Genomic DNA, 13,427 nt, shown 5'->3' on the forward strand with positions numbered 1-13,427 from the left:
CTGCAGCTCACACATAAATAATGGCTACTTGGGAGAGGCACCTATGGAACCATACCCCAGCCAGCATTCAGTGCCTGCAAAAGAAAACCGAGTAATTGGTGAGCAAAGTTTCAAAAGAGGACCATAATATTTAAACTTGTGCCGTAATATTGTGTTCCAGTTTAGGTTTCTTTGGAAGTTGACACACTCGACTGTTTTATTTCAATCACTTGGGGACATTTTTTATGAGGATAAAGTGATGGTGAAATTGTGTACACCTTCCCACTCCCTGAAGTACAACAGCCCGATAGGCTGATACGGCTGTCAGCCCACTGTGCCACACAGTGGTAGACCATTGGTTAATTCCCTCTCGGTGCACTCCCTGCTAATTATGCTGTCAGAATGTTATTGAGGAGGTGCATGGGATCTGGCTGCCTGGCTACATTTTCTCGTTCGTGACGTTGCAAGACTTGACGGGGAGAAAATATTAACTTACAACAAAGTGACATTTAATGAAAGTGATACGCCAGCGTTTTGAAAACTCTTTTGTGTGTTGTGTTTCTTCTGCTAGGTATCAGCATGCACTGCGTGAAGGATGAGCACACTGCAATTAACATGAACCTCCACTATCTGGACAATGGCACTGTAATGGTCAACTTCGTTTACCAGAAGGAACTCTTCTTCATACCGCTCTGCTTTGCACTTAAGGTAAGATGGAATATTGCACTGGCTGAAATTTGGCTGGGATTTTAAAAAACAGGCTGAATCCTTTTGGGGGACATGTTTTGGTATTCAGTCTCCTATCTTCTATGTTTCTATTATATTTCTTAAGGCTAAAGGGATCAAGGGATATGGGGAGAAGGCAGGGACAGGGTACTGAATTTGGATGATCAGCCATGATCTCAGTAAATGGCGGAGCAGGCTCGAGGGGCCGAATGGCCTACTCCTGCTCCTATCTTCTATGTTTTGGGGGACATGTTTTGGTCTTCAGTCTCGGGGGACATGTTTTGGTCTTCAGTCTCGGGGGACATGTTTTGGTCTTCAGTCTTGGGGGACATGTTTTGGTCTTCAGTCTTGGGGGATATGTTTTGGTCTTCAGTCTTGGGGGACATGTTTTGGTCTTCAGTCTTGGGGGACATGTTTTGGTCTTCAGTCTCGGGGGACATGTTTTGGTCTTCAGTCTTGGGGACATGTTTTGGTCTTCAGTCTTGGGGGACATGTTTTGGTCTTCAGTCTCGGGGGACATGTTTTGGTCTTCAGTCTCGGGGGACATGTTTTGGTCTTCAGTCTCGGGGGACATGTTTTGGTCTTCAGTCTCGGGGGACATGTTTTGGTCTTCAGTCTTGGGGGACATGTTTTGGTCTTCAGTCTTGGGGGACATGTTTTGGTCTTCAGTCTTGGGGGACATGTTTTGGTCTTCAGTCTTGCAGCCCATGGTGTTGTTGGTTTGCTTTACTGACGAGAACCTCATCAAACCACTTGAGTTCCGAAGGGAAATGGATTGGTGCTGGACGCTAAGGAATAGAGTTATGCAGTAGAGGACGAGTAAATTCAAACTTTGCTCTTCTCCATTCCTGATCTGAGCTGTGCTGAATGGGAGACACAAAGTGGAAGCTGTGGATAGCTCTATCAAAGAGCTGGCACGGGCACGATGGGTTGAATGACCTCCTCCTGTGCTGTAAGATTCTATGATGCCACCTTTCCCTGCAAGGGAGGGAAGAGTTGGATATGACTGCTTCTACTGCTTCCTGTTGTCTTTTGCAGAGGGCATTGGAGTATACTATCTGGCCTCCTCCTCAGCACTAGTGCAGTCAAGGATGGATAGTCTGAAGATTGGGTTTGGACAGGGAAAATCTACAAACAAATACTAAATAAAAGAATCGGGGGAGATGAGAAGAATTTATTTTTATGCAGCGAATTGTTATGATGCACTGAAAGGATGGTGGAAGCAGATTCAATATTAACTTTTAAAAGGCAATTGTATATATGCTTAAAACGGAAACATTTGCAGGGCTGTGGGGAAAGAGCAGGGGAGTGGGGCTAATTGGAAGGCTCTTTCAAAGAGCCGGCACAGACATGATGGGCTGAATGACCTCCTTCTGTGCTGTTAGATTCTACTACTTGTGGAGGTTATTTTTTTTATTAGTTATTTGGATTATTAGAATTCCAGAGGTGAAGTGAGAGTGACTGCCCTTGACATCAAGGCAGCATTTGACCGAGTGTGGCATCAAGGAGCCCTAGTAAAACTGAAGTCAATGGGAATCGGGGGGAAAACTTTCCACTGGCTGCAATCATACCTAGCACAAAGGAAGATGGTTGTTGTGGTTGGAGGTCAATAATCACAGCCCCAGGACATCGCTGCAAGAGTTCCTCAGGGCAATGTCCTAGACCCAACCACCTTCAGCTGCTTCATCAATTACCTTCCCTCCAACATAAGTTCAGAAATGGGGATGTTTGATGACTGCACAGTGTTCAGTGCCATTTGCAATTCCTCAGATAATGAAGCAGTCCATGCCTGCATGCAACAAAACCTGGACGACGTTCAGGCTTGGGCTGATAAGTGGCAGGCAATGACTATCTCCAACAAGCTAGAGTCTAGCCGCTGCCTCTTGACATTCAACTACATTACCATCGCCGAATTCCCCACCATCAACATCCTGGGGGTCACCATTGACCAGAAACTTAACTGGATCAGTCACATAAATACTGTGGCAACAAGAGCAGGTCAGAGGCTGGGTATTCTGCGGCGAGTGTCTCACCTCCCGACTCCCCAAAGCCTTTCCACCATCTACAAGGCATAAGTAAGGAGTGTGATGGAATACTCTCCACTTGCCTGGATGAGTGCAGCTCCAACAACACTCAAGAAGGTCGACACCATCCAGCCTGCTTGATTGGCAGCCCATCCACCACCTTAAACATTCACTCCCTCCACCACCGGCATACCATGGCTGCAGTGTGTACCATCTGCAAGATGCACTGCAGCAACTCGCCAAGGCTTCGCCTCCCAAACCTGCGACCTCTTCCACCTAGAAGGACAAGGGCAGCAGGCGCATGGGAACACCACCGCCTCCAAGGTCTCCTCCAAGTCACACACCATCCTGACTTAGAAGTATATCGTCAATCCTTCATCGTCGCTGGGTCAAAATCCTGGAACTCCCTCCCTAACAGCACTGTGGGAGTACCTTCACCACACGGACTGCAGCGGTTCAAGAAGGCGGCTCACCACCACCTTCTCGAGAGCAATTAGGGATGGGCAATAAATGCTGGCCTTGCCAGCGACACCCACACCCCATGAACGAATAAAAAAAGCATGGAAAACTGTCAGTGAAATTATGAAAGGAATCATTCCTAATGGTGCAGGTGCCCGTTCTAGAAAGCCATTACCAGGGGCTTTAGATGGAGGTCTATGGCTTGCCCCATAGTTGATGGTGGGAAGAGCCTAAAGTGGTGCAGAAAAATAAATCAGATGGAGGAAAGAAAAGGAAGGAAGATTTTGAAACAGAAACAAGGAGCCCCAAAATACTAATGAAATCTTCAAATCTACATTACATCTTTACTCATGGGATGTTACATGAAACTTAAAAGGAAATCTATTTATGGCTGTAAATCGTACTAGCTGCCCCTTTGTAATAACAGTTAGCGTTTCTGTACTCGGGACCTTTATCTTTGCTTTGGTCAGTCCTATAACCACTTTCTTTTTCAGTTCTCCACCTGAAAGGATAACCTGACTCTCCTCTGTCCAGGTGCTGTCGAACCTGCTATGTATTTGCTGTTTTATTTCATCCTCACCAGTTGTGTTTGTTCCTGTCTTATTTTGCAGGGGATGGTTGATTTCACAGACTACCAGATTTACCAGGAGTTGATTAAAGGAAAAGAAGACAACTCCTTCTTTAAGAGTTGTGTGGCACAGATGTTGAGAATGGTGATGACGGAAGGGTGCACTACAAAGAAGCAAGTCCTGAATTACCTGGGGGAGAGATTCCGTGTGAAGCTTTACCTCCCAGAGTGGTACACGAATGAGCAAGCTGCAGAGTTCCTGCTCGAGTAAGTGATGCTTTTCATGTAGCTGTCTCGTACTTTTATACATTTATGTATGTCCAGGCCTGGAGCCAGACTGGTGAACTGAATTAAACTGATGCCTGGAAGAGAGGCAGCTTGTCCGGGTGAGCAGCGTCAAAAACCACCATGGTGAGAGGGAAGTGGCATTAGGCGGACAGATGGCTGGTGGCGGTCTTGTTTTTCCACACTGCTGCGCATATAGTAGCCCCAGCACAGATTCCTGTGGAACGTCTCTCATCTTTTAAAATGGGAGGAACTTCTTTTTACCCCAACCCTTGGCTTTCTGCCCTCAATGCATAAGGCCACATTTCCCTTCATTCCATGTGCTATTATCTTTGCCCTAAGTCTCTATGTGGCACCTTATCGAATGCATCAAAGAATTCCACAAGGTTGGTTAAATATTACCCGCCTGTTCGGGGCCTGTGCTAACTGCCTTTTATTAATTCTCATTTATACCAACATCTAAAGTAAGACTAACTGGCCTAGAATTTCCAGGATTAGCTCTCTCCCTCTCCTGTTTTGAAAAGGTGTGTTCCTCTCCATCCTCTGATACAATTTTCCATTACAGAGCATTTTGGAAAATTAGTAAGATGAAGTGGATTTGTCTGTCTTAAGATTGAGTGACTTCTTTAGTATCATCTCTACTTGAATAATATCCCTCACCAACTGTGCTACATCCACTCTTGGTAGATCTACAATCTCCATATCCACCTCTGAAATCTGAGGGGGAAAAAGCATGTTATTTCTGCCAGAGGTATACGGTGATTGGAAAAGATTTAGGTATCCACCCAGCTGTCTACTTTTCCAATAACATTGTGTGTAACCAAGAACAAGTCCATTATACGTCTCAAAATACCTTTAACGTGGAAAAAAATTCCTTATTGGTAATTTAATATTAGAATTCATCTTAGCTGTTAATTTCTCTTATTGCAAAGGGGGAATCAGAATTCCTGTTGTCTTGTCTCAGCTGGGGAAGAATTACGCTGAATTACATGACCACAGCCCGTTGAGTCAAATAGTGTTTCACGGGACAGCTAGCTGCAGGTTTCAAAGTTTGTCAAAAAGAAAATATCTAAACTTTATATAATTTGGCAGGATGGGAAATTCATTCGTCATTTTTTTATAGATTGTAGTTTTTTGTATTAAAAAATGTTTCTTCAGTGACTTCGTCGGAAGTAGTTTTGTGATGTCTAAAATTTGGAATTGGGTTGAGAATCCTCAGCTAAGAAGGAAGAAAGTAAGTTCTTGCATTTATATAGCGCCTTATCGTCTCTCCAAAGTATCTGAAAACACTTCACATGCAAGTCAATATTGTACAATTAACAGCCACTGTTATGCATGTGAATATAACAGCCATTTTATGCACAGTAATGTCCCAATGAATGACCAGTCAGGCTGTTTTTTTAGGTTGTGTTGGTTGAGGGAGGAATGTTGGCAGGTTAGCTGTCATTCTTCTTTGACAACTGCATGGGATCTTTAACATCCCCCCTGAACCAATGGAACAGGCAGATGGGGCCACGGTTTAACATCTTAGTGCTGCACTGAAGTGTTATCTTAGATTATGTGCTTAGGATATTTACAGCCAGTGGAAACGAGAAGACATTTTAGTTGTAACAGTAATTTGCCAATTGGTTTGCTTACCTGACCGTTTGAGAAGCCTCTTATTCCGCATAAAGGATGAACCCCTTTGACAACTCAATATTTGGTGTAAATAAACGGAAATTCATTAAGATCTTGTGGGAGAGGAAACATTCAGCCCATCAACTCCGTTATATTTGAACCCAGGGCTCAAAGGTCAAAGGCTAGCGTTCCAATCCATTGTACTACCCAGTCCCTAAACATTTTAATTTTTAAACAATGCCAAGTACTATGTGCTAATATGTAAAGGAACCCCTCTACTAAATTTGTCCATTCACTTCAAAGACCATCATGTTAAGAATTGGTCGACAATACTGTTACTCTGATGCCCAGCTAATGATTTTATTGGTGTGCCTTTGCTACGGTTAATATTTGGAAGATAAGATTGTGCTCTCTCTTTTTCTTCATCTGCAGTCAGTGTCTGTGCATACATCTAAAATCCAATGTGGAGAAGTTTTACTTGCTCTGCTTGATGACCCGGAAGCTGTTTGCATTTGCCAAGGATGAATGTCAGGAAGAGAATCCAGATAGCTTGGTAAATCATGAAGTGTTGGCCCCCGGACAGCTCTATTTGATGTTTTTGAAGGTTAGTCTGCTGCATAATAACTAGGAATGGACTGGTATTCATACATCTGTTAGATCCGTGATTCTGAGAGTATGATGTTTTTCAGTAACCACACGGATGCTATAACTTAACAATCAACAGGTATTTACTGGAGTAGGGTAGTCTCAAGACTGGGGGTACAGAGGCATGCGCAAGGCTTATATACAGGTGTGGTCACTGCCGGTACTACAGTATACAGGAGCTGTAAAAGTAGTTCTCTCTTAAAGGTACATACACTACAATTCCTCCCCTTTTAGATTAGCAATACCCATAATATTCAAATAACAATTAACACTTTAACATGTACATTAAACAACAATAGTCCATTTATAGATTCAGTCTTTGGGGCGGCTTCCTGATTCTTTCCTGAGGTTCTTGTTCTTGGTGCGGAGGCGATTCTGGCCCCTTTTTGTCGGTTAGTTCATCGGTTTCCACTGCTACTGGTTCGGAGGTAGATGCTACCGGTATTTCGGGTTCATCCCCAGGTACGCGAGACATGGGGTTGACTCGTTCCTGTGACGCTAAGATCTGATCGACGTGGCGTCTCACAATGTTCTCCCCGACATCCACTGTGTACATTAATGGCCCCTGCCTTGTGCATATCGTTCCGGGTTGCCATTTCTCTGTTCGGTAGTCACGGGCCAAGACTGGTTGTCTTACGTTGAAGCTTCTTGTCGGCTTCTCATTGATGTGCTGGAATTGTTTATCCTCAACATTTCTTCGCACATTTGGTCTGAGCAAGTCCAGACGAGATCTCAACCTTCGGTTAAAGAACATCATGGCCAGGGTCTGGTTGGTAACTGCATGTGTCGCGTTTCGGTAGGCTAATAAGAAATTGTCCACCTTATGCTGTAGTGGAATTTCATCGTCGCACATGGCCTTTATCGCCTTCTTAAAGGTTTGTACGAACCTCTCAGCCAATCCATTTGTGGCTGGATGATACGGGGCGGATGTGTAATGCCTTACCCCATTCCTTCTCATAAACTTTCGAAACTCTTCGGACACAAACTGTGGTCCATTATCAGAACAAATCTGCTCTGGCAAGCCGTTCCTGGCAAATATGGTCCGTAGGACTGCAATCGTTTTCTCTGTAGTGGTTGAGGACATTTTTATCACCTCAGGCCATTTCGAATGAGCATCCACTGCTATTAAGAACATTGAGTCCATGAATGGACCAGCGAAATCAATATGCACCCGTTGCCATGGGTGTAGAGGGGCATGTGGTGGTGCATTTTGGACCTTCTGGCATCCTGAGCAGCTCTTGGTTAGGTCTTCGATTTGTTGATCGATTCCCGGCCACCACACATAAGCCCTAGCAAGGCTTTTCATTTTCACTCCCCCCAGATGACCTTCATGAAGCTCATTTAGCACTCTCTCCCTTAACTTGGGTGGAATCACCACTCTGGATCCACACATCACTGTCCCCTGGCATACTGACAGCTGTTCTCTTCTGGATGAGAATGCTGGCAACAGTGAGTCGCCATGTGTTGGCCATCCCCTCACCGTCAAATCATATACCCGAGACAGCGTCGGATCATTGCGGGTCTCCTTCTCTATATCCGCGTTCGTTACTGGCAATCGTTCAATTATTGACGAATAAAATATCTCGATAGGGTCCACTGCTGGTGCTTCCTCCACAGTAGGCAGTGGCAGGCGCGATAGCCCATCAGCGTTTCCATGCTGTTTCGTGCCTTTATATTCTATTTCATATTGATTCGCCCCTAGAAACAGGGACCATCTTTGTAACTGTTGTGCAGTCATCACTGGAACGCCCTTCTTGGGATTAAAGATGGAGACAAGTGGTTGGTGGTCAGTCAGCAAGGTGAACTTCTGCCCATGCAGATAGTGGTTGAATTTTTTTACTCCCCATACTAGGCTGGGGGCCTCCCTGTCAATCTGGGCGTAGTTGCGCTCGGCTGAGGTTAGTGACCGAGACGCAAAGGCTACTGGCCTCTCCAACCCGTCTGGGAATTTGTGCGACAGCACCGCTCCAATACCATAGGGTGATGCATCACATGCCAAACGAATTGGTAGTGCTGGGTTGAAATGGGCCAACACCTCTTTTGATGTGATCAATTCTTTACACTTCTGGAAAGCTCGTCTACGTTCGTCATTCCACTTCCATGGTACCCCTGTTTGCAGTAGGGTGTTCAGTGGGTGTAATACCATGGACAAATTTGGTAAGAACTTATGGTAGTAGTTTACCAGCCCGAGGAACGACCTCAGTTGTGACACATTTTCCGGTGCTGGAGCCTTGACTACTGCCTCAATCTTTTCAGGGGACTTATGTAACCCCTCTTCATCGATGACATGGCCACAATACGAGATCTGCTTCTGGAAAAACTCGCACTTGTGGCGATTAGCTCGTAGCCCATATTCCTTTAATCTGGTGAGCACCTTCTCTAAGTTGGCGAGGTGATCACTGTCATTTTCGCCCGTGACCAGGATGTCGTCCAAATAACACTGGGTCCCTGGAATCCCTTGCAGGACTTGATCCATCGCCCTTTGCCAAATAGCCGGAGCCGATGCTACCCCGAACACCAGCCGGTTGTATTGATAGAGACCTTTATGCGTGTTGATCGTAAGGTATTGTTTCGAGGCTTCTTCTACCTCCATTTGCAAGTACGCCTGGGCTAGATCAGTTTTGGTGAAGTGTTTACCTCCAGATAGCGAGGCGAAAATATCCTCAATTCGTGGAAGCGGATATTGTACCGTGTGAAGGACTGGGTTCACTGTCACCTTAAAATCCCCACAGATGCGGACCTTCTTTGTTTCCCCAGGCGTATTACTCAACGACCTCTTCATTACAGGAATGATGGGTGCAGCCCACTCGCTCCAGTCTACTTTGGACAGTACTCCTGAACGTTCCAACCCTTCCAGCTCTGCTTCGACGGCTGGTCTGATCGCATAAGGCACTGGTCTGGCCTTAAGAAACTTTGGGCTTGCATTTTCCTCTATTTTAATCGTTGCTGTTATGCCTTTTAGTGTTCCGAGTCCCTCCTGGAACACTTCTTTTGCGTCAGTTAGCATTTTTGACAGTCGTCCAGGTGTGACGTTGTCATCCTTTTTGGCCTCAACCTTCAGTGCCTATATGGAATGCCAATCTAATTGTATCTTCCGGATCCATTCATGTCCTAGCAGTGGTGGTCCTCCATCTGGCAATACATATATGTCCATTTTAGGTATTTCCTGGCCTTTGTATATCACTTTCACCCTTATTTTTCCTTTGGGGTAGACTTTTTGCCCCGTGTACGTCTTCAAGACAATCTCTGTAGCTTTCAAGGGTATATGTGAAAATAGCCGCTTGTAGTCCCTTTGGTTTATGACTGTTGGGCTGATCCTGTGTCCAATTCCATTTTCACTTGGACTCCGTCTATCTTGAGTGTAACCCAGATAGTCTGGTGATCCTCCATTTTGGTTACCTTATGTAGTTTCAGACAACTCAGCTCCTTGCTTCCGGAGTCTGTGTCACTTTTCTGTTCGTTTGAACTACTGTCCATCACCTTGTGTACCTTTTTGTACTTCTCCTGTGGAGATTTCTTGCTGTTGGTTTTCTTCCCAGACCTGCAGACTCTTGCTATGTGTCCTGCTTTTCCACACTGTCTGCACACTTGGTCCTTGAACCAACAATCCTTCTGGTCGTGTGTTGTTCTGCCACAGCGATAATACTTCCCTGTTCCATAGGACATTTCATTGGTGCCATATTCTTGCGGTCTCCGTTGTATCTCTGCAGCGCCCCTTGCGGCTGCTTCGTGTGATACTGCCATACTGAAAGCCTTGTCCAGCGTAAGATCCTTTTCTGATAGAAGCCGTTTCTGGGTTCCTTCACTTTGCAGCCCACACACAAACTTGTCCCTTAACGTATCTGCTAGTCCCACTCCAAACTGGCAGTGTTTCGATAGCTTGCGCAGTTCCGTTAAGTACTCAGCATTGCTTTCGTCTTTGTGTTGGTTCCTTTTATGGAACTTAAATCATTCTGCTATCAGCAGCGGTGTGGGGTTTAAGTGGTCCTGTAGGATTTCTACTATGCTTTCAAAATTCTTGTTCACAGGCTTCTCTGGGGTTATTAGGTTTCGCAGTAACCCATAAGTTTTTGCACCCATGGAATTTAACAAAACCAGTGCTTTCCTAGCATCTGGCACTTCATTCGCCCTGCAGTACACCTCAATATGTTCCACATATGTCGCCCAATCTTCGACTTCATTGTCGAACGTAGAGATACTGCCACTCTTCGACATCCCTGGGTGTGATTTAACTGTCAAAAATGGCATTTCCCGCGCTCTTCCTTCTCCGTGGCTCAATGGCGTCTCCCGCGCTCTCCCTTCTTCTCCCCACAGACACTGTTCAGCCCTTGTGCTCTGCGCGTTTTTTTTTCTGTGCGCCTTTCCCATTTCCGCCGCTCGGTCCTGAACCCGGCTGCTGCTTTACCCTCTCTCCGTTTTGTTTTTCATCGACGCCGCTCAGTTTTCAACCCCCGGCTGCGCCTGTGCGCTTCACCCTCTGTCTTACCCCGTCGACGTTGCTTGGCTTTTTCTCCGCCGTCAGTCGGCTCCAGCCGCCGCTGTCCGGGAAGGGTCTGCGCTGTACCTGTCGTCAGTCTGTTGCTGATCGTCGTGGCTGGGGAACCAAGCCTGGCTCTCCACAGCCTCCCCTGCGATGTTCACTCTCTGCCGGACGACTGGGCGGTTGCTCGTGGTCGACGCCCGTGCTCCTGGCCTCGACTTTCTTCCACCGCCCTCCCGGAGCGAATCCTCGAAGGGAAATGCAGAGTTGCAGGTAGATTCGAATCGACACTCGTCGCCACTGTTAGATCCGTGCTTCTGAGAGTATGATGTTTTTCAATAACCACACGGATGCTGTAACTTAACAATCAACAGGTATTTACTGGAGTAGGGTAGTCTCAAGACTGGGGGTACAGAGGCATGCTCAAGGCTTATATACAGGTGTGGTCACTGCCGGTACTACAGTATACAGGAGCTGTAAAAGTAGTTCTCTCTTAAAGGTACATACACTACAACATCCATATGTAGATTATATTTGCAAAACCCATACTACTATAATATAACTAAAAACCTTTCTTCCTGATTTTGCTTTTGCAATAATTGCAAAATGATTTTTAATTAACATTTTTTGAGTGAGGAGGGGGATAAAGTGTGAAACTTTTGTCAACTGTGTCTGAGAATGATCTTTTTATCAATTTACACATACAGAATATAACTACAGGCAGCTGTCAGCCTCACCAGAGCTCCAATAGCAATTTTTGACAATAACAATTTTTAAATAGAAAATAAAAGGGCCCCACTGGCAGCTTCTATGTTTTTTTTAAATTTGCATTTTATTTGTTCTGAGGATGTGCCCATCCCGAGTCCCCCCCCCCCCCCGCCCCCCCCGAGAGGCTGACGGCGGTGAATCTTCTTGAATCCGTGATGGTATTAGCTAGGGAATTCCAGGATCTTAATCCGGTGATCATGAAGGAGTGGCGACACATATCCAAGCCAGGATGGCCCGTGACTCGGAGGTGATGGTGTTCCCGTGATCTTAGTGCTCTTGTATTTCTCGGTGGTAGAGATCCCAGAAATGGGGAGGTGCTGTTGAAGCAAGCTTGGTTACTGTTCAGTTGTGCACATCACACTTGCCTGGTAGATTTAAATATTATGAACTAATGCTTTTTTTTTTAGTATATAATGAGTTAATTCAGTGGCAGATGGAGGTCATTTCATGTTAAATTTTAAAGTGCTTTTCACGTCTTACAACTGCACCATACATAATGAGCTTTAGTTTGTAGTGCCCTCTAGTGGTTTATTAAAAAGACAAAAGAAAGACATTAATTAATTTATATACAATGACCTCGCATCTTCCAGAAACATCCCAAAGCACTACACTTTGAAATGCAACCTCTTGTTATGTAGGCAAACGTGGCAGCCATTTTCTGCACAGCCATATCCCACAAACAGCCCAAGATGAATGGCATGTTAATTTGTTTTTGGTTGAGGGAGGAATTTTGGCTCGGTTACCAGGTAAATTCCCTGAATAGTGCCATGGGATTTTGTACTGTCCGGTTGAGCCACTGGTATAGGCAGATGGGGCCTCAGCTTCACGCCTCATCCAAAGGACGAGCCACTTCTAATGATCCAACACTTTCTCAGTACTGCACTGGGCCAAACTGATACTGCTGATAAAGTCATGGAAATTAACTTAAGAGTTAAAACCTTTTCAGTATTCTACTGGTTAGCACGTGTCCTGTCGAGGGAAGTTGTGATGTTAGCTGCTCAAGAGTACCAATATCTGGCTCATACTGAGACTGGGATTGACTTATTTTTTTTGGATTACTTTACAAAGTAGGCTGCAGGCAACTTAACGTGGAACTTTTAATAACTCAAAGTTGTTTCCCATTAGAGTGCTTTCCCGTAACACTGCTATCATATACTCAGCACCGCGGGGAAAATGTCACTTAAGTCGATGTGTTTTAATATTGTGCCCAATATTGTGCTTCATATTTTATGTTCTTAATCCATCACCCCGGATTGCTGTCACTTGTAATGGATGTATAACACCAGTACTTAACCCTGATATTGTGTATAGTACTAGACATCCAAGTTTGATGGGGCTCTAGCAGAATCACTTTTTTTCCACAATTTAATTGGGCATAGTATTAACGTTTCATAAGAACATAAGAAGTAGGAGCAGGAGTAGGCCATACGGCCCCTCGGGCCTGCTCCGCCATTCAATAGGATCATGGCTGATCCGAACCTAGATTCACGTCCACATCACTGCCCGCTCCCCATAACCCTTAATTCCTTTATCAGCTAGGAAACTCTATCTCCGTTTTAAATTTATTTAATGTCGCAGCTTCCACAGCTCTCTGAGGTAGCAAATTCCATAGATTTACTACCCTCTGAACGAAGAAGTTTCTCCTCATCTCAGTATTGAAACGGCAGCCCCTTATTCTAAGATTATGCTCCCTAGTTCTAGTCTAACCCATCAGTGGAAACATCCTCCCCGCATCCACCCGATCAAGCCCACTCACAATCTTATATGTTTCGATAAGATCGCCTCTAATTCTTCTGAATTCCAATGAGTAGAGGCCCAACGTACTCAACCTTTCCTCATAAGTCAACCCCCTCATCTCCGGAATCAACCGAGTGAA

At 45.2% G+C, this 13,427-nt stretch overlaps 1 protein-coding gene across 2 annotated transcripts in view; it reads left to right on the forward strand.

The window, feature by feature from the left end:
- The window catches only part of polr1b (RNA polymerase I subunit B), a 53,327-nt gene that overhangs the window by 17,520 nt on the left and 22,380 nt on the right, over window positions 1-13,427 (forward strand). For both annotated transcript variants that reach the window (XM_085997884.1, XM_085997885.1), the window contains exons 5-7: window positions 551-687; window positions 3,800-4,023; window positions 6,091-6,262. In XM_085997884.1, the coding sequence (XP_085854010.1) occupies window positions 551-687; window positions 3,800-4,023; window positions 6,091-6,262 (533 nt within the window). The remainder of the gene's footprint in view (window positions 1-550; window positions 688-3,799; window positions 4,024-6,090; window positions 6,263-13,427) is intronic.

The sequence above is a fragment of the Somniosus microcephalus genome, chromosome 9, assembly GCF_052327205.1.
Source record: "Somniosus microcephalus isolate GS21.2 chromosome 9, FLI_Smic_1.0, whole genome shotgun sequence".
Taxonomy (NCBI): domain Eukaryota; kingdom Metazoa; phylum Chordata; class Chondrichthyes; order Squaliformes; family Somniosidae; genus Somniosus; species Somniosus microcephalus.